Source organism: Lemur catta, chromosome 4, assembly GCF_020740605.2.
Source record: "Lemur catta isolate mLemCat1 chromosome 4, mLemCat1.pri, whole genome shotgun sequence".
NCBI classification, from domain to species: Eukaryota; Metazoa; Chordata; class Mammalia; order Primates; family Lemuridae; genus Lemur; species Lemur catta.
Window position 1 is genome coordinate 94,279,241 of NC_059131.1, and position 21,476 is coordinate 94,300,716.

At 47.2% G+C, this 21,476-nt stretch overlaps 1 protein-coding gene across 1 annotated transcript in view; it reads right to left on the minus strand.

Moving 5' to 3' along the window:
• Positions 1 to 20,315, minus strand: part of CCDC149 (coiled-coil domain containing 149) — a 94,922-nt gene extending 74,607 nt beyond the window's left edge. The window contains exon 1 of the mRNA XM_045550462.1: positions 20,159 to 20,315. Coding sequence (XP_045406418.1) covers positions 20,159 to 20,227 — 69 coding nt within the window. The 5' untranslated portion in view covers positions 20,228 to 20,315. The remainder of the gene's footprint in view (positions 1 to 20,158) is intronic.
• Between the last annotated feature and the right edge of the window lie 1,161 nt (positions 20,316 to 21,476).

Below are 21,476 nucleotides of genomic sequence, written 5' to 3' on the forward strand. Positions count from 1 at the left end.
AACAAAAGATCTTCAATATCTGGCTGCAACTCACCTCTCTGACGTCATGGTCAGCTGCTCCTCTTCCAGCCCTCCACATCCCTGTGCAACCCACCTACTGCCACGCCCGCTCACTCTTCCTCACCTCTCGCTTCTCCTGTACTGTCCTGGACTCAGCTCCCACTCCCTACGGAAGAGGCGGAGTGAGAGCCGGCTTCGTACTCGGGTGGCCACGTGGCACTCTGCGTACACCTTGAGCAGGGCACCCACACACGCTGCATCACAGCACCCGCACACCTGCTTCACCAAGGCCTCTCTGCAGCCGGGGCCCATCTCATTCCTCTTTGCACCTCCAGAGCCAAACACGGCGCTTGGGCCACAGCTGAGTGCCGAATATACATTTGAGAAATAAATGAGCGTCAGTTCCCACTAAGCTGAATACATACATACATGTAGAGATATATGTACATATTTTAGTCAGATAGCCATCAATTTATTATTATGCCTAAATCTCTAAATCCCATTTTAGCATCATGTTTAGGGGGAAAAAGTCCAGTTACGCAAGCTTGGTGTGACAGGACGGTTTTTATGGAATCATCAAAACAGCATTTGTATTGTGACCTTATTTTTATCACTGAACAGGAGCACTTCCCTTCCATCACACTATGTATCTTAAAAGTCCTGCAGATTCACCGACCCTAGGCAGGCATTCAGAACGGTCACCTGGAGATGCACATATAACTAACCTCTCCAGAAGGAGTCTGGGTATCTACAGAGTAAAATGCCACGTGGGGACAGCCGCATGCTGATGTGCATTTTGCTGAAGCTTCCTGGCCTGCGGCAGTGCCCGCCAGGCAGCGTCAACTCCCTCGTGCCTTGGGTGCCAGCCTGTCCCGCCCACACGTACACCCTGTCACCCAACTGTGCGACTCCCTGAGCATCGCCATAGCCCCTTTCTAAATCTGTATTCACCTCTGTAATTTTTAGATAACATTTCAACAATTTCAAGTTGGTAGCTTAATGATTCTAACGCCATTCTCCAAGATGACTGTTTTTTTTTTTTTTTTATGATCTATCTTTCTCAAACTCACCATCTCATTTTCCCCTCTCCGGTATTACTTTCGACAGGCAAACTTTGATTATTTGCATGCCCCAGGGGATGTGCTGAAATTTAAGTTAAGTGAGATTTCAGGTAATTGGAAGAGTTTATAATGTGAACTATAGTAGCTGGGGGGTATGTGAAATTCACTGACAGTCTTGGTTAAGTGAAGTTTTGAATAACGAAGGTTTGCCTGAATATCTATTTCAATCCTTTCACTCCTCTTATTTCTCCTTTCCTTCCTCTTCCCATCTTCTCAGTCTCTATACTCTCTACCAAGTATGCCCCTGTCCCTTACAAGCCTATAAAGATGAGGAGGAAACACGGGAAAACAGATTGGCTTTCCTCCTCATTGGCCATAAATGGGCTGGGAAACCCTCTCATCATTTGCTGAAGATAGCAAATATTTCTGAAAATCATCGCTTGCCTAGAGTGCATCTGCTCTGTCCCAGGTACTAGGCTGATCTGACCTTGCCTCAGGCTGAGACGCTGACAGTGGGGCTTGCAGTTCTGGTTTGTTTCCAAGATCATGCATTCAGGAGAGAGCACTAAAATTATCCATGCACCGGAGGCTCTCCCTTTGCCGTCCATGTTGCCAGGGGCCTGAGATATGCTGGACATAGGCGGCAGGCTGCCTCGCCAACCCTCACATACTGCAATTACATATTACAACATATGACAGTCACGTATGGAATGCAAGGACAGAGTCACTGGTTACTTTACTAGAGGGTAATAACTCAATTCAGTTGCAGAAGGCTTTCCTTGTGGGCTGAGTAGCAGTAAAAAGTCAGCAAAGCACATACAACATTTTGGTCAGACTGACTTTAAAAGCTGTAAAATTGCTGTGGTTCATCTTGCCTTTGTCTCAAAAAGAAATCCTTAAAAACCCCTAAAAACCCCTACTATGGATGAGCTGCAGCAACCCTCGCATATCTGTCCACTCTTAACTCCGAAGACCTGCTCCCCCAAACACCACGTGGCAAAGGAGACCTGTGACAGCAATTTCACCGTGTAGATGAGGTATGGAGAGGGTTAAGGGGTGGCATTTGCACAACCAGAATTGATCCCTTGACTGTCCTTTAACAAAAGGGAATTCAGGAGATATAGACAGGATGTCATCACTCACAGAAGCAACGTGGCACCTGGGATTCAGAGTGAAATCATGAGCTTTTGTAGCCATCGCCTAACAGGGGGACCATGAGAAGCCACTCACCTACTCTGTGCTTACACTTTCTGATCTATAAATGATGATACGAATAACCACCAGCATTTTGGAGCTTACTCAGTGCCCACAGTAAAGATTCGGCATTTCGCATGCTTAAATCATTAATCCTCATCACAACCCCCAAAAATAGACATCATTATCCCCTTTTATAGATGAAGAAACTGAGGCTCTGAGGTTTAAAAAAAAAAAACATCATGCAGCTTATAAGAGGCAAAGGTGGGATTTGAACTTAGGTCCGCCCCACACCCTTTCTAGCACAGCACCCTGCTCACTCACAGGAGAGTTGGAAGAATTCTATAAAATAATGCATGTAAGGAAAAAAAGCACTCAATAAATTCTAAAGGCTCCAATCTAATTAGCACAGTAATCAAAAGAACTGTGTCTATCCCATTCAAAGGCAGAAAACAATCTCCACTCCTAAGTTTGTCAACAGACCGTGTCTTCTGAAAAATATTATCGCCCTGCTGGGATGAACAGTCCCGTAAGAGGGCCACGGGGCTCAGCATGGAGAGTCAAGTCGAGATGGAGCATGTGTGAGAACAGTCCCTGGCTCCCGTCTCCCTGATACTCGAGTCAGGTGCAGATACTCTAAAGCAAGGAAGTGTTCCGCCCTAGTCTGCCCTAAACGGCAGTCATCTGCAGACTCGAGATCTTGAAATTAGCCATGCAAATCCATCACCACTTTAATTATCCAAGTAAATAGAACTCTTACCACCATCTGCTAAGATTTCAACCTATCATGATCATTACAGTCGTTCTGTCTGGATGAGAACCCCGGAGTCATTGCTAAAGGGCCACTTAGGCCCCGAATTTCCACCTACAGGATCAAAGTCTCCCCAGCCAAAGCCTGTTGCTGGGAGCCGTTTTCTCCCTCTCTCTACGACTTGCTCATGTTGTTCTGAGCATTGTTAATTTGCTTTTGCACTTCATCTTCGTTGTTCTTATTTTCTTTCCACCAACTCCAGGCACCACTGATTAGTGAGAAATTTCCTTCAATGAGAACTGTCAGTTCAGAACTCAGCCCCACAGCAAAAAGTCAGGTGGAGATTTATTCTGGGACATGGGTGGGTGTGCAATCCTGGTGATTCAAATTACTGGAGTTTTCAGAGGACAAACTAAACTGCAAACCCTTCTTAAGGTGGGGACTCCATCCAGGTCTGTTTCTCTGGCCAATAACTGTGCAAATGGGTTGATTACATCAGCAAAAGGCTTCCATGAGTGACATGAGTTAATTATGGCTTTCAGGGAAGACTGCAAAATCCTCACTGGCTACATCACCGATGGACTGCAAGGCAATATTGAGCATAATTTGACTTGCTTTCCTTGACAGTCCATTGTCCACAACCATCACCACCTCCATCATCACCATTGATCAGGAGAGCATTTAAATGACAATAAAATGTGTGTTTGGTTTACTCTTCTGAATGTACAACCACAGGAGTTGACATTGAATAAAAAAATTCTTTTGGAGAAGTGCACAGAGACACCACCGATTCAGGTAACATCAAAGTTTGGGCATTTCTCTTTCGGTAAAGAAAATTCAATAATAATCAGGATCACCATAAATAGTAGCATCAAAATGGATTGCTAAATATATGACAAGGCTGACCATTCCAAAGGGAGATGAAATTCAAAGGCAGAGAAGCTTCAAAAGATATACAACAATTAGAACTGATAAACAAAATTAGTAAAGTTGCGGGATACAAAATCAACATACAAAAACCAGTAGCATATCTATATGCCAACAGCCAACAATCTGAAAAAGAAACCAAGAAAGTAATCCCATTTATAATAGCTACAAATAAATTAAAATACCTAGGAATAAACTTAACCAAAGAAGTGAAAGATCTCTACAATGAAAACTATAAAACATTGATGAAAGAAATTGAAGATGACACAAAAAATGGAAAGATATTCCCTGCTCATGGATTAGAAGAATCAATATTGTTAAAATGTCTATATTATCCAAAGCAATCTATAGATTCAATGTAATCCCCATCAAAATACCAAAAACATTCTTCACAGAAATAGAAAAAATAATCCTAAAATTTATATGGAATCACAAAAGACCCAGAATAGCCAAAGCCTCCTTATCAAAAAGTATAAAACTAGAGGAATCACATTACCTGATTTCAAATTTTACTACAGAGCAATAGTAACCAAAAAAGCATGGCACTGGCATAAAAACAGACATATAGACCAATGAAACAGAATAAAGAAACCAGAAGTAAATTCACACATCTATAGTGAACTTACCTTTGATCACAGTGCCAAGAACACACAAGGTGGAAAAGACAGTCTCTTCAATAAATGGTTTTGGGAAAACTGGATATCCGTATGCAGAAGAATAAAACTAGAGCCCTATCTCTCACCATATAGAAAAATCAAATCAAAATGGATTAAAGACTTACATCTAAGACCAGAAACTATGAAACTACTAAAAGAAAACATTGGGGAAATGCTCTGGACATCTGGGCAATGATTACTTCAGTAATGCCTGAACTGAATCTTATGTTAAAAAATGCTTCCTGTGACACCTGGCACACCACAAATGCAAACCTAATATAACTTTAATGCCATTAGCAATAATAATAACAGCAGTAATAGTGGTAGTAAAATAATCAAGACCTAAGCTGAGAGAAGGTGAAGAAAGGAATCTTTCCAAATGCACAGGTCAATGCCTACGTGAGGAAGACTGGGCTGTTCAGCAGGAGGGCGCTTCTGGGAGATCCGTGGATGTCTCTCCTTGTCGGAGTCTTCACGAGGGATTCCAGCAATCAAAACAGCTATTCTCCTTGCTCACCAACATCATCTTAAAAGGACATGTCTCTAAACCCAGTGTTTAAATCATCCAATGAATTTCTCTCTTAAAAATGAAATTTTAAAAAGCAATTGAGGAACAGGATAAACTGGCACCCTAGAATTTGCTCTCCTGTTAAAACCTTCACAACACATGCTAGCATGTGAGATGTCCTTTCAAACACACACAGGGATGGGTATCAGAACATTCAGCACAACACAGGTGTGTTCAAAGAAGCTAAGTGAGCCGTGGAAAATACAGGCAGGCCTTGGGGAAAATAACAAAACAAAACAAAAACCAGAAAAATCTCAAAGTCCCTGCAGCCTATTCTAGAGCTAAATAGAACCCCTGACGTCAGACATCTGGGCTTTCTAACAGGGGGAAACAATACAATAAGTATTTCTAACACTTGGGCTTAAAGTCCAACGAGTGTATGTTTGTTGATGCCGAAGACTACGGTACCTATGCTGCACTATGACTGATGCTGATGACAATGATGATGCTGATGACAATGATGGTGAGGAGTTAGTGACATGGAAACTACTCACTACTTGTCGCTGAGTAGGAACAAGAACAAGTTATAAAACAGCAAACGGTAACAGAAGTTAGAATAATGAGTACCTCTAGGCGTGAGGCAGGAGGGGCACCTTGACTGAGAAGGGCATGGGGAGCCTTTTGGGAAGCTTGGAATGTTCTAGATCTTGATCTGAATGGTGTTCACACAGGTGTGTACACACATAAAAATGCATTGATCTGTCCATTTAAAATGTGTGCATTCACTGTATGTGTGTTAGCCTTGATACAAATGAAAAGAATAAAATAGCATATACTACATACTCTTTCAGAAATAAGGGCATGAAAAAATGAAAGATTCTACACTAAAATGTTAATACCAGGCAGCTCTGGGTATTGAAATTGCAGGTGGCTTTTTTTCTTTTCAATGTATCTGTATTTTCTAAATTTGGAAGGTGCAGTGAATTTGCATTATTCAATATTTAAAGTCAAAAATCCACCATTACCCAAAGTATTTATCATCTGTAGATAATACCTTCACTTTTCTTCCCAAGCCTTCCCTCACTCACAGATTCAGGCTGTGCGGGCGACATGGTGGGGCTGAAGCAGGTGTGGTGGGCCAAGGTGAATCCTTGCAGTTACTAGATTCTCTGACTTCCAAGGGTGGGTGACTTGGTGCACAGCAGAGGTGCACACAGAGAGACCAGCCCTTTGGGACAGTCACATCTGTGGTCTCCTGACCTCACTGTTGCTCAGCTTCCAGCCTATACTGAAGTGTGGGCAGGAATCTGGAACCAGACCCCCAAAGTCTCCTTTCAGCTCCTGTTCTTAGGTTTAGATTTAGGCTGGCTGGAAGCAGAAGTGGGGGAGAGATGTCTTCCGGCACGAGGGCTGCCCTCTCTTGTCTGGACGCGAGCACACAGAGGAGCTGCATCCCGGGCTCCCAGCACAAACCTGTGATTCCGTGGGAAGAACATCTAACTGCAAGTTAACACCTAGCTCTACACACTCGCTTCTTGCTGAGTGACCATAAACAAGGACACTGAATTTCTGAGCATTTCATAAACGCTCTGAATTTCCATTTCTTCATCTATAAAATGAGGACATGACCACCTGCTCAGCCTAACCAACAGGCACTTATAAAGATGCTATAAGGAAATAGAGAGGAAAGTGACAATGTCCTGTTGGATTGTGCACCCCAACTTTTGGCGGAGTGCCCGGGACATAGTAAATCCTCTTAAATATCAGTTGAAGAAAGACAAATGTAGGCAATTATTTGTATTATTATTTCCCATGATGAGAAGACCATAGGGACCAAAGAAATTACATAACTTCTTTTCATGAGAGGCAACCGTGGGTGGCAAATAACCTTTGCAGCAAGCTTAAATTCTAGTCGAGAGTAGAATTAAAGCCTGGTGTACGTTCAGACACACTATAATACAGGTCACATCCCAGTATTGAAAGTAGCTCTTTATAACCAAATGATTTCCCACCCACAGCCTCTGCCTGGCTTTTTGCAAGCAATATATCTGATACAATAAAATTCCAGTCCAGAAGGAAGGAAGGGAAAGAAGGGAGGGAGGAAAGAATTGACTTACAGTAAGTTCATAAATCCCTTAGAGCTTATTAAAAGGTGATTTGACTTACTACCTTTAAATGATCGCAATCTATATTTTGAAAGTCAGAAGGGCTGTGGGATAAAAATGAGTATGAGAGGACTTTGGGAAAAGAAACAGATGAGAATGTTGTTCAGACAAAAAAAAAAAAAAGGATGTCCATGAGTTAATTCAGTAGTTTTTCAGTTCAAGTATTAATTGAGCCACCGGTAGGCGTGTCATCAATTTTAGATTGTTCACGACGTGCAGGACATCGCACTGGGCACAGTGGGAGAGTCAGAGACGAGCTGGCCTGTTGCTGCTCTGGAGTAACTCCCGGCTGGAGGCACAAACACAAGTGAGTCCCGGTGGCTGGGGAGACACGTGGTCAGAGAGGTGCGGCTAGACTCCACGCTCGCAGACGCAGACGGGGAAGGGAGCTTTCAGGTGGGGGGAGCGAGGCAGTTGTGACTGAGCCTGGAAACAGAAGACAGGAAGAGAACACGAGTTCCAGGAGGACGTGGCCTGAGCAAGGGCGTCACACAGAGAACCAGAAGTGGTTTGGTTTGCCAGGAGCACAGGACGTGTGCGAAGGAGAAAGGCAAAGTGAGGCTGGCAAGTCTGGTTTGGATGAAAGTAAGAAAGGCCTCAAATGACGACAGAGTTGGGGCCAAAGTGAGAGCCGATGGGTGCAGGGTCTCCGAGCAAGGGAGGATGGTGGTCAGAGCTTTGCTCTCAGGCACTGGACATCACAGGTGGTGACGGATGGTGTGCAAAGGTGGAACGAGACGCAGGAGGAAGGGAGCAAGGGCTGTGCCTTCTCGTGGGCTCTGAAATCTGCTCAACAAGAGGCTTATTCAAAACCCCAGCAAACGAGCAAAGTAGAGCGGTCAGCAGATGCTCTGCAGACCAGAGAGGGGCAGAATGGGGAGGGCCAGAATGATTTAGGCCCGAGATTGGACTTCGGCCAACAAGAGCGGTGCGAAGTTAGGAGGTGAATAGGAGGGTCTCAGAAGAAGCAGCGGAAACAGCAGTTGCCCGGGATTGACGGAGCAGCCTGTGAACACACCGGCAAGTCTGGCAAAGCTGGAGACTGTCGGGAAGGAAGAAAAGGTTACAGATTGACCCCAGCAGCACTCACCAGGCTGGAGCAAATTAAAAAGCAAATTGGAACTGGCTAGAAGAAGAGAGTCCCATCCCTGCCACCTCCAATATCGCCTTGGTCGTGGGGTCTGCAGATGGCAACGCAAGCAGGCACAGCAATCTGCGCCTCATCAATATGATTTTTCAATGGCATCATGTTGACAGCCGGCGCCTGACACATCACCTCCCTCTGCAGAAGCTTCTCTGAAGCCTGCGAAGGGTTTTCCTAAAGCCCAGGCAAGGGAAGAAGCACCGCCTCGGCTGCAGAGGGCTGGAAGCTTTAAAACCCACTTTCACACACATCATCTCACTTTATCGCCGCCTTAACTGACAGCCACAGGCAGGTATTGTTCTCCTCACTGCATAAAGTCCAGAGAAAATGAGGTTTTGGAGAAGGCAGGAGATTGGTCCAAGCCCAGGTAGCTACCTACCGGTGAAGCTCAGTGACTCACATAGCCACTGCAGCTCGAGCCGGGACTCTGGCCGGGACACTGGACATGTGCTGGGGCCATTTGGACACTCCCAGCCCCGTCGGGCCATGCTCAGCCTGGGGGAGAGGTTGGAAGTGGGCACCCCAGCAGGTGAGCAGGGCTGGCTTCAAAAAGAAAGCTGGAAATGGCAAGGTGAACTGTCGTTCCTTCCTTCTTTACTTCTCTTTATTCCCGCCCTCCCTCCCTCCCTTCCACAAGTTCCCGCTAAGTGTCTATCCTGTGCCCGGCATTGCACTAGACATTGGTGCCCATCCACCACTCTGAGGGCCCCCACCCTCAGGAACCCCGTTGCCCTGGCAACAGTGCCCCACGCCACCTTCCCAACTGCAACACACCAGCCACTTTCCAACCTCTCCAGGCCCAAGGGAAGTGGGCATCACACTGTGAGCCTGTGACATTCAGGCCAGGCCTTAGAGTACGAGCAGGAGGTCGTCTTTGGCTATAAGCAAGGCTTAGAGATGCCTCAGGGCACGGAATGATCTGGTAACAGCCGGGAGTCTTATGGAGAGTAGGGGAGGTGGTGGCAATAGGGGGTACAGAGCAACTGGAGACATGGATAGGCACCCCCGGGAGGACACCTGAGGGGCCCGGCTTCCACCTTGCAGGCCCTGGGAAGGCATCAGAGAGCGAAGCAAGGGAGTGGGAAGATCATTACAGTGCTCAGAGTGACGACTCTAGTGAGTGCATGGAGGAAAGAGGCTCCTAACAAATCATACCCAATGCTCCATTACGTGTCCCCACCAGAGCCCAGACGATCTGGGATTTCCCCAGCAAGTCCTGCATTTTGCTACAGCTGCACATTTGCTACCTCCATTCCTTTTGCCTAGAACACCCTTCCTTTACATCTGTACTTGCCGAAATCCTGCCCGACCTTCCTAGCCCAGGTGCCACTCCATCAGGAACCTTCCTTAATTCCCCAATTTAAATGAACCTTCCCTTAACCTACAGAGCCTTCATCACAATGTCTATCATAGGGCCATGGCCTTCCCGTTCTCTATCACCACTGGACTGTAAACTCCTTCAGGGAAACTGTCCCATGCAGAGGGCTTTGCACACAGCAGTAATCACTGCACGTCTGGCACACTGAATGGCAACCTTCTCCCCTGCTAGCCACCCTGCCCCACTGACACATGAGGGCTGTTCTTCACTCCACCTTCACACCAACCAGCCAATCTAATACGATGGTGGACCTGTCCTGATGTCACTGACCCCTAGGTGACTGTTGTGCCTGCCATCAGTGAAGCTGTACGTGGGCAGCCACATCCATGAGGCTTTCCAGAAATGAGGACATGAAATCAAAGCAGAAGCTCTGCACATGGGCCAGAGCTAGGTTGGTTCTGGATGCTGTACCAGTGCGCCACCTCAGGCCCTGCACTCCTTGAGCCATCGCGTGGCTTCTCATCCTTCCAGAAGTCCTGACTCCTGCCCAACACGGTGGTGACAGTTCCTTCCCTAAGGAGCCCACGAACTTGTGCAGGAGTTAACATCTGCACACAGAGATGGCTCCTTCCTTTCCCAGGCAGCATGCAAGTGCTAACACATAAGGAGCTCACTTCAAGCTTGATGGGGGATTTTAGGAGGATGTGGGTTTCCACCCCACCTCAAAGGGCTGCTAAAGACCGCAGTCAGGCAAGAAGTGGAAGCCCACCCAGATGAGGTCAGGGCGTGATGAAGAGGTGGAAGCCAGAATGCATGACCGGTGAGTTTGGCTGAAGCAGCCAGTTTATGAGGGAAGCCATGGGACAGAAGGCAGGAAGACAGGTCACGGCCAGCATGAGCAGGGCTCAAACACCAGGTAATGGGGAGTCACTGAAGGTTTCTGAGTAAGGAGGACCTCATGAAAAATGTCCTTTTGGTTTTCTGAAGGTGGTTGAATTGGCTAGCTGTCCAGAGGATAGGCCAGCTTGAAGAAGCTCTGACACCCTGAACAAAATTAGATGTTTGTTGCAATAAGATAGCTTCAGATAACAGAAAAAGAGTAGACCAGAAGAGGGGAAATGAAAATGGGAAGACTTCATAATAAAAATAAGCCGGAGGTTTGTGTTCTTTGGGAATCAGGTTTCCCCTACCACTGGCACCATCGTGCCTGATGGGCAGAGAGCGGTGGAGACTCTCAACTTAGCAAAGTTCTCTGCCATGGGGGACCCAAAGCCCCACTGCGGTCTTATTGGTGGAAAACCAGGCAGGGAGTAAGAAATGTCATTCACTCTGGTCATTTTCATTCAGGGACTAGCCAAAGTCCTCTTCTAATCTTCAGCCAATGTATTTTATTCAATGTGAAACTCGCAAAATTAATTTTTTTAACATAATAAGAGTAGAAATTGTCAATTTTAGAAGCACATATGCGAATTTCCCTGCGCAGGAGAGAACATGAATCCCATTAGTTAAAAATAGCAGTTGAGCTTACTTTCCCCCGCACACTAATTTTAATAAACTTACTCCGAAATTAGCCTGCCACTATGAAGATAGCTGCTCATCAAAAACGTTCCCAGTAAGCACTAAGCTTCGCAAGAGTTCAAGCGCTCCCAGGGAACTCTGAACAATGCAGAGTTCGAAACGGACCTCAGCAACTTCTCACCAGACCCCGTCACCCCCAGCCTCCTGTGATTTCTAGCACCGCCACTCTCCGGCCACGCATCAAGGGCCATCATGGACTCATCCATTCCATCTTCCCGATCCAGCTGGCTAAGAATTCCTTTAGAATGTTCCCCATAGCCACTGCTATTCCCAATAATCACTTCATTCACTCACACATCCACGCATTCAAATAGTCTACATTTATTGAGCACCTACAGTGGGCAAGGTACAGTGCAATGTTACAAATTAATAACATACGGTCTCTACTCTCAAGGAATTCAAGATCTTTTGGGTCTAGTGGAGAGAGAGACAAGTCCAACGCCAGGGAGGAAACCATACGATGAGTGGCAGGACTGAGCAGCAATGGGAGTAATTGGGAATGTCGATGGCAGAAAAGGCTGGATTACTGGTAGCTCTTCCTAACTTGTTTTTCCCCAATTCCTGGCAGAGTCACCAAATTCGTTTTTATATTGCCACTGGCTGGTATAGCACCTTGCAGACAATAGAGGCTCAGTGATTTGCTGAGTTAGTGCAAACAAATATATCCCAAGTATCTTTATCAATTTGTACTGCAGCTAAAAAAAGCATTCAGTGCCTCTCTGTTACCAGCTACATCGGGGCACACTCTGCTGCCTGGCTTTTGAAGTCATTCGCCATCTGGTCCACCCTGGGTATCCAACCTCAATTTCTGCTACACCTCAACCCAGTGGCTTCAGCCTTTATCTGGAGCATCTCCGCAAGGCCAACCAAGCCTGGTGCTCGGGCCTGCTTCTGGTCACCGTCTCCCCTGCCTCTGCAGCCAAAGGGGAGGGCTCAGTTCAAGTTCCACCTCTTCTAAGGAGCTTTTCCCCACTTCATTGAGCCTCACCAACTGCCTATGTTAGTGTCTGAGACCGATTATTCACTATCGTGCACTGTGTTTTCATTTAATAATATCAGCGAGTAAGAATGATTACTTTGAAATGTTAACTGACAGCCTATCTGCCCGCCTTGCCTCCATTTCCTGTAACCCCCACCCTATTTCTCCACACCTACCCCTCTCCCTGTCTAAGAGGCCAGACATTCTGTCTTCATGGCCCAAGGAAGGGGTAGCCCAGCAGGGAACAGGTAACAAAGTGATCGGCTTTTCAGCTTTGGAAGCCTGGTCCGTAACATTTGGGGGCATGGAAGAGCCTCTCCAGGGGCTCTCTCAACCATGACCACCCAAAAGACTAGAAAAGACCTCCCAAGTTGAGGAAGAACAGAACCCGAGTGTAAAGGGGAGCCTGGTCACCAGTCTCTAAGGAGGAATGCTGAGCTTGGCCCAGTCCGCCCAGGTGGGAAGAGTGGAGCAAGAACCAGGAGGCATGGGTGGGGGACACGGCTAGTTTCCAAGGAACTTGACAAGTTGGGGGGTAAGGAGTAAAGCACTCTGTGGCGAGAGCTGACTGTCTTGAATATCCAGTCCCCTCCTTTTAAAAGAAGTAAGTTTATTGAGATATAATTTATTTTTTTAGAGATAGGGTCTTGCTCTGTCATCCAGGCTGGAATGCAGTGGCCTCATAACTCACTACAACCTCGAACTCCTGGGCTCAAGCGATGCTTCTGCCTCAGCCTCCCGAGTAGCTGGGACTACAAGTATGTGCCACCATGCCTGGCTAATTTTTTTTATTTTTTATAGAGATGAGGTCTCCATATGATCTCAAATTCCTGGACTCAAGTGATCCTCCTACTTTGGCCTCCCAAAGTGCTGGGATTACAGGTATGAGCCACTGCATCCAGCTGAGGTATAATTTAAATAGAAAAAAATTCGCCTTTTAGACGTATAGTTCTATGAATTTCAACAAACTTACACAGTCACATAACTATCACCACAATCAAAACCTAGAATATGTCCAAACCTCAAAAAAATTCCCTTGTGTTCCTTGCAGCCAATTCCCTCACCCCACCCCCAGGCTCTGGCAACCATTGATCTGTTTTCTGTCCTTTTAGTTTTGACTTTTAAAGAATTTCATGGATACCTTGATTGCAGTGATGAGTATGCATACATCCAAACTCAGCAAATTGTATACAATAAATATGTGCAGTTTTCTCCAAATCAGTTATATCTTAATAAAGGTATTTAAAAAAAGATACATGGCAGCATTAATTCATTAGTACAAAATAGTCACTCAGCACAAATATTAAAATGGCTTTTACACTGTATCATGTACCCTGTATCCTAGATCCCTCAAAATGGAGTCATTTGGCTGCATGCTGTTTGAAGTGCATTCACAGATGTGTGGACAGGTGTGGACATGTGTCTTCATTTCTCTTCAATTCTACCTACGAGTAGAGTTGCTGGGCTGTTTGGTTAAGTGTATGTTTGACTTTAAGAAAAAGAAATAACAAGAAAACCTTTTCAAAAATGACTGCACCATTTTATATTCCCTCCAGCGATGTATGAGACTTCCAGTTGCTCTGCATCCTCGTCAGCACTGGCTTTATCAGTTTTCTTACTTGCCATTTTTCCATTCCAGTAGGTGTGCTGTGGGATCTCATTGTGGTTTCAATTTCCATTTCCCTAATGACTGATGGGGCGGAGAATCTGCTCTTGTGCTTGTTTGCCACCTGAATCTCTTCTTCAGTGCAGTGTTTATTTAACCCTTTTGCCCATTTTAAAAATTAGATTGTTTATTTCCTTCTTATTGAATTGTTGAGAGTTCTTTGTATATTCTGAATACAACATATGTTTTCTGCACATACTTTCTCTCCCAGTCTATGACTTGTCATTTTCTTAACAGAGTCCTTTGAAGAAGAGAAGTTTTTGATTTTAATAAAGTTAACATATCCATTTTTTTCTTGATAGTTTGGGTTTTCCATGTCCCATATACTCTTCTTATTTTTTAATAGAATCCTCCTCCCAGATTTAAGCTGGGCACATCCAGCTAAAGATTACATTTCCAGCCTCCCTTGCAGTTAGGTGTGGCCATTTGACTATGCTCAGACCAATGGGATGTGAGCAGAAGCAACATGTACAGCTCTCCAGCTATCCCTAATTAAAGGGACTCCCCTGGACTTCCCCCTCTGTCTCTTCCCCACTTCCCATGGGCTGGGACACAAACATGGCAGCAACTCAGCTTCGACCACACAGATGAGGACCGTAACAATGGTGGGGCACCAAGATAGAAGAAACCTGAGTTTTTAAATAACTCATAAAGCATGCCTGCCCTCCCAGCCTGGACCACTACGCTATCACATGAAAGAGACAGATGTCTACCTTATTTAAACCACTATATTTTGGAGGTAGGTGTCTTTGTTACAGTGGCTTAGACTTTGCCCTAACAAATACACCCTTCTTTCTTAGGAAGTAAAAAAATAATCCTAATTCTCTGGACCCAGCCTGGTGTTGTGTGGTACATCTATGCAGACAATTACACAATAGTTTCCCAAAGTTTTCCACTGCTCTGAGGTGATTCAAGGGCAGGAGAATATCAGCTCTGGAGTAATTCAGGGCCAGCAGAACAAATTAAAAAACCAAATAAACGGTGCCCCTGCCTTGGGCAAGAGAGCAAAGTCCCCATGCCCATAGCACAGTGAAGAGCAATGCATCAATTTGTTCTTCATTCATCCAAAGGTAGCACAGATGTGATGCAGGCAGCCAAAGGGTCAGAGGTGGCCTGAGGGGGAACAAGGGAGGACACAGCAGTGACGTAGAGACCAAGGACCAGACTGCAAGTAGCCTGAGCAAGGGGAGTGTGGCTAAATGAGAATAGCCCACTCCAACACCCCTGCCAATGATAGTACTGTATCAGCCTCCTAGAATTTAAATACAAATTCAGGCAGGGAAAGGGAGAGAAACCTTCAATCTAGGTTACATTTCCACCACTCAGACAATGAAAACTTATAATCAAAATTAAGGCATTACAGCAAAATAAAGTTTTCATTTCGTGAACACCAGAGTTTGTGTCCTGAGGTTCATGCTCACTGTCCTGCGGTTCCCTGCCAGGCAGAGGGGTAAGCACGAACAAGCATTAATTAGTTGGATCCTCACAACTACGGCACCCACAAGGTAGGTAGTTTTATTATCCTACTCGAAGATGAGAAAAATGAGGCTCAGACAAGCTGCATGTGCAGTGATTCCCTCAACATCCATTCCCCTTCTTCTGGAAAATGGTCCCTCGATAGTATTTGGGGGTCTACCCCATGCCCACTCTGTCTGCGTGGCCTGGGTAGGGCTCCGGACAGAACTCCAGCCCTAAAACAATCAGATCACTACATTCCTGGACAGTTTCTTGCAGGGTAGGTAAGTGATCTAAGCAGGTTAGAATGGAGCATCCTATGATTTTATGGGATCTGCTAGACAAGGGTCTCATCTTCCCCTCCAGACTTAGACTTGGGAGGATGGGAGGCTGAGACTAAAGCCAGGCAGCAAGCAGACTCAACGATGGGGAGAAACCGTCTGTTTGGGTGCTGAATCCAGCTGTGCCCAAAGCCAGCCCTACCATGGAATTATTAGCCACATTAGCTGTATTCGTTTTCTAGGGCTGGTGTAACAAATGACACAAACTGGGTGACTTAAAACAACAGAAACTAATTCAAAGTTCTGGAGGTTAGAAGTTCAAAATCAAGGTGTTGGCAGGGCCATGTTCCCCAATAAGGCTCTAGGGAAGGATTCTTCCTTGCCTCTCCCTAGCTTCTGGTGGTTGCTGGCAACCTTTGGCGTTCCTTGGCTTGCAGCTGCATAACTCCAGTCTCTGCCTCTGTCGACACACGGCCTTCTTCCCTCTGTGTCCTCACATTGTCTTCCCTCTGTGCATCTCTGTGTCCAAATTTTCCTCTTCTTATAAGAACACTAGTCATTGGATCAGAGCCCACCCAGGATGACCTCATTGTAACTTGATTACATCCGCAAAGACCCTACTTCCAAATAGTTGTATTCACAGGAGTGTGTGGTAGTGGTTGAGGGAGGGAGCTAGGACTTGAACATATCATTTGGGGCACGCAATTTAAACCACAACATCAGCCGATAAATTCCCTCTGAATTTAACCACTTTGGGTTGAGTTTTTGATCATTTGCACCAAGCAACAGGCAGAGTCAAGACTCACGCGCAGGCCTCTTCAAGTATCCTCAGAGTCTAAGTCAGCAACTGAGACCCAAAGCTGGGTCTTTACCTTAATTAAGCATAGGGCTGGGTTATACACCTATTCAACCTCTCCTTTCCAAAAAACAGTGGCTCTACTTTGGGCATAGGCCCAGTTAACTGTCTTCTGCCTCACGGCTCAAGGAATAGGAGATTGATTGCTATGTAATTAACTAACCAAAATTCAAATGGTGAAAGTGAATTAGGAATAGTCTGTCATAGGGGCGGTAGGCTGAGAGATGACTGGGATTTTTATCCTGGATATATAAAGTTATTGATTGCCTGCACGGCTGCATTTCGAGATTTCTCCAATTTTGAAAGCTCACCTCAGGTGGTGACAAGAAGAGCATCTGCCCCTGCCCTGACATTTAATTTCCTACGTAGAACATCAGCCATGCTTCCTTCACACGCATGGGCGTGTTTACTTCAGGGCCTGGGAGAAGGCTGTAATTTCAGCTTGTTATACTAAAAATATGAAAATAAAACTGATCTCTGTAGGATCATTTTAAATGAAAACTGCTTCCTGGAGGCAAGCCGAGGAAGCAGACTCACAGACAGAGAGTACAGGGCTCTGGGCCGGAAGGGCCATGGAGTGAGGATGCAGGGTGGGTGGCAGAAACCGGGAGTCTGCAGAAATAGATGCAAGCCCACAAAAAGCCCATGCTGCCCAGGCTAGATGTGTGTGATGTCTTCCCCAGCTGCTTCTGCTGGTCCCCAAATCACTTTGTAACACCACAGCCACTGACCACACGCTTCCTTGAATCCTGCTTGGCTGGGCACCAGCCCTGATCCACACCCACGGAGCTCCTGCCAGCCAAACCCGAGTGGGTGGGGAATCGCCTCGTCACTGCACCCACAGACACTTTCTGGCAGTAGGTATATTAATTTCCTGCAGCTGCTGTAACAAACTAGGTGGCTTACAGCAACACAAATTTATTCTCTCACAGTTATGGAGGCCAGAAGTCCAAAATCAAGGTGTCAGCAGGGTTCCTGTTTTCTGGAGGCTTTAAGAGAGAATCTGTCCTGTGCCTCTTCCAGCTTCTGGCAGCTGCCAGCAGCCCTCGGCCCTCCTTGGCCTGCCCCTGCATCACTCCAATCTCTGCCTCTGTCTTCATGTGGTCTTCCCGCGTGTCTCCGTCTTCCCATAGCCTTCTCCCTTGTATCTCTGTGTCTCAGATCTCTCTCTCATTTCTCTTATAAGGACAACAGTCATTAGACTTAGGGCCCACTTTAAATACACGATCTCATTGCAAGATCCTTCACTCGGTTATATCTGCAAAGACCCTATTTCCAAATAAGGTCACATTTGCAGCTACTGGGAATTAGGTCCTGGATGTATTTGTTGGGGGTGGGGGGACACAATAGAACACACTACAGTTAATTTGGGGAGGGACCCAGAAACTTGCATTTTTCACAGCCACCCAAATTGATCTGTAGGCCATACTTTAAGAAACACTGATCCACTGAGTTGCTGGGGACTCAGAGACACGGTCCCTTTCCTAGGGGGGAGACTGCTGTCCAGTAGGAGATACAGACAGATGAGCCAATGATTAAAATACAAAGTGTGGCCTAGTGATCCCAAGCAAGGAGTCAGACAGACCAGGATTCAAATCCTACCTCTTCTACCCACCCACTGGGGAGCCATAAGCAAGTTCCTTAGCGTGTCTGAGCCATAGTTTCCTTACCTGTAAAATAAGAAAGAATTCCTACCTTATGTGAGAATGAAGCCGTGTAAAATGCTTAACGTAGAGGATGCACTCAAGAAATAGCCATTAGTTATTATGAAGGTGGGAAACAGGTTGAATTCATTTTCACATCCCCCAAGGCCCCTGGTTGTGTGCCCTGCACATTCCAGGTGTTAACGAATGTTTGTGGGAAGGCAAGAAGGCATTGCTCTGCAGAAACTCCACTGAGATGGACTGGAAAATGCCAAAAGACCCACTCCAGGATCAGCTGACTTATTCCAAGCACTTATTGAGCACCTGCTATGTGTGGAGCTCAGTGTGTAGACATTGGAAATAAAGAGCCAAACAAAACACACAGCGTTGTAAGGAAACCCACTGTGAAAACACAATATGGTCAGTGCAAGGTGAAGAAGGTAAGCACATAAGGGACATCCCAAGCCATTGAGCATTTGATTACCTTCCATCCTTTCACATGCTCTTATTGTTTATGGACTGACTTTCCTCCCAGATGACATCATTAAGCCTCAGGAGTTCACTGAGAGTAGGGGAGTCCTCTGTCTTGTTCACCACTGAATCCCAAGCACCTAGCAATGTGCCGGACTCCTAAGAGCATTTGCTATGTCTTTGTTGGAGTAGTGAATACTGCGTTGCTATTTGGGGGCCCAACACTGGACGTCTAAGGAGAACCATCTCTAGCCTCCTTGACTACTAAGTATCACTCTTGATGGGCCCGGAGACAAGGTTCCCAGACAATCTGTCCCCTGACATAAAGCCTGACAGTTTGAGAAAGTGGAGACAGGCTGCAACAGAATATATCGTGATACCGTAAAGTTAGGAGAGCTTTCAACTACTAGATGGATACTAAACAAGCTAGTTGAGGGTAGAAGCTACAGTATGTCATTCCTCTTCAGAAATGTGATGCTCTGCACACACTGGACATTAGGGACTGCTACCAGACTGAGCTGCAGACCTAGAAGATGATTAAAGGAGAACATAGAGGGTTTCTGTTCCCACACCCCACAAGGGAAGGAAAAGAGCAAACCAGTACACGCCTCACTGTGTGCACCGAGTAAAGTAAAAGAAGTTCCAGGTTGGCCTTGGGGTGGAGGGTGCTTCTCAGGAGGGAGAGAAGGGAGAACTTCCCTGGCATGGTGGGCATGAATAACACCGGGAACTGCCCGCGGGAATGGTGGCAAATCAGCGCAGCTCACCTGTGAGAGGGAGGCACGAGGGAGGAGCACTCCCTCTGGCCCGGAGAAGCCAGCAGCTCCTCTCAGGCCGGCAAACTCTTAGGGTGGACTGAAGAGGGAAGAGCGGGATTCAGAAAGCGGCCCCCAGGGCATGTTTATGACAACACACTTTGGGGGTGGGGGAACGGTGTTCTCTGCGTCCACGAGTCCAGTCACCCCGGCACCTGTGTTCCACTCCTTTGATAAATGGCCCTACACCTTAGCACAGTAGGCCAGCAGCAAACACGTGGTGAGTGAACTCAGCGAAGGAATGGACCCGGGGCTCCCCCGCCTGAACCACCCCAGCAGGTCGTTCCGGCCGGCCCAGGTGTTGCCCCAGGGCTCGAATTTTCCTCGGGCACCACCTGCCGCCTCAGTCCCGGCGGCCAATCGCCTGGCTCGCGGCGGGGGGAGCGGGCAGGCGGGTGGGGCTGGGCGCCTTCCCCTCCCGGATCTCGGGGCGTCTCTCGTCAATCCGGGCCAAACCGTGCCGGGGGGGGGGCCTCCCAAAGGCTGGCACCAGATGGCGCGGGAGACGGTGGCGACTGCATAGACCGAGAAATGCGGGCGGAACCGCGCACCTGGCGGGTCGCACGGGGCAGCGCACCGCGGCCACCGAGTGCGCGCCCCCCGCGCGTCGCCGCCGCGCCTCGGCCTGGCTGGGGGCGCGGGCCCGGCTGCTCGGCCGCCCTGCCCGCCTGGCCGGCGCCTCGGCCTCACCTCGCTCACCAGCCCCTGCCAGTCGCTCTCGGTCCGGTCGCCGTCCATGGCCTCCTCCTCCTCCTCCATGAGCGGGCCGGCGGCACGGACGTCCTGCGTCCTCCTCCCCCTCCTCCCCTCGCGCCGCCGCCCGGGCCCCGCGCGGCCCCGAGAGGGCCCTGCGCCTCCGAGCCGCCGCGCCGCCGCCTCCCGCGGCCGCCCGCGCTGTTGACTCCACGTCAGCCTCCGCGGGAGGAAGGGGAGGAGGGGCCGGGCCGGCCGGGCCGCAGTCACAGCCACCGCCACCGCCACCGCCCGCCGCCGCGAGCAGGCCTGTGTAAGTCCCCAGTCCCCAGATCCAGCTATGCCCTGAGCACTGTCACGACTCCCACCGCTAGAATGTCAGCCCTACCAGGGCAGGGAGCGCCTTTGCTCGCTGATGAGTTTTGGTACCATCCCGGCACATAGTAGGTGCTCTACAAGTATTTGCTGAATGCATAAATGAATGAACCACATATACACTTAGCACTGTTTATAAAACTACTAATGCTTGCTTATATTTTTTAAAGTATCAGCTGTCACGGATAGAAAGCAAATCCAATAATTGAAAATAAAGCATTATTGGATTCTAAATAGGACCAAAAGCTCTGAGCGTGATGCTTAGCATGAGGCAAGGGAGGTGTTAAAGACATACTGGCATCCAATTGAGACTTTCTCCTACGAGGAAGGACTGAAAGGATCGCAGAGGGAAGGTGAATCTTGCACATGAGTCAAATACTATTCAAAGTAGTGCACCTGTGCCATGTAAAAGTCCTCTCGTGGACCACTATCAATAGTGAGCTTTCCCTCCTTGCAGAAACACTACCTAAGGAGATGAGCAGGTAGGTTGGGACAGTGTGAACATGTTTTACCGTTGTGGAAGCATCACAGCCAGCATTTATGTATGCTTTTTAGCCCTTGTTGATCCTGGATCAACCCTGTGAGATGGATGTTATCCCCATTTATCAGATGAGGAAACTAAGGCCTGAAAAGTGGAGAAACAGAGATTCAACTAGGACTTCTGCCTCCAGTATCTCGGAAACCTGAAAATGAGGTATCACATCTGGTAGTTGGAAATATCAAACTCTATTCTTGGCCTTGTCTTGTTGGCATGGTAGATTGTTTGTAAAATGGCAACAATCATTCCTCTTCCTTGTCCTTGCCATTATCACTAACCTTGACACCGGTCTCACTCATATGACTTGCTCTGGCCTAAGCAATATTTGCAAATGTGCTACAAAAAAGGCTTATAAAGCACTTGTACAGTGAGACTTATTCTTGTTTCCCCTCTTGGGAACCT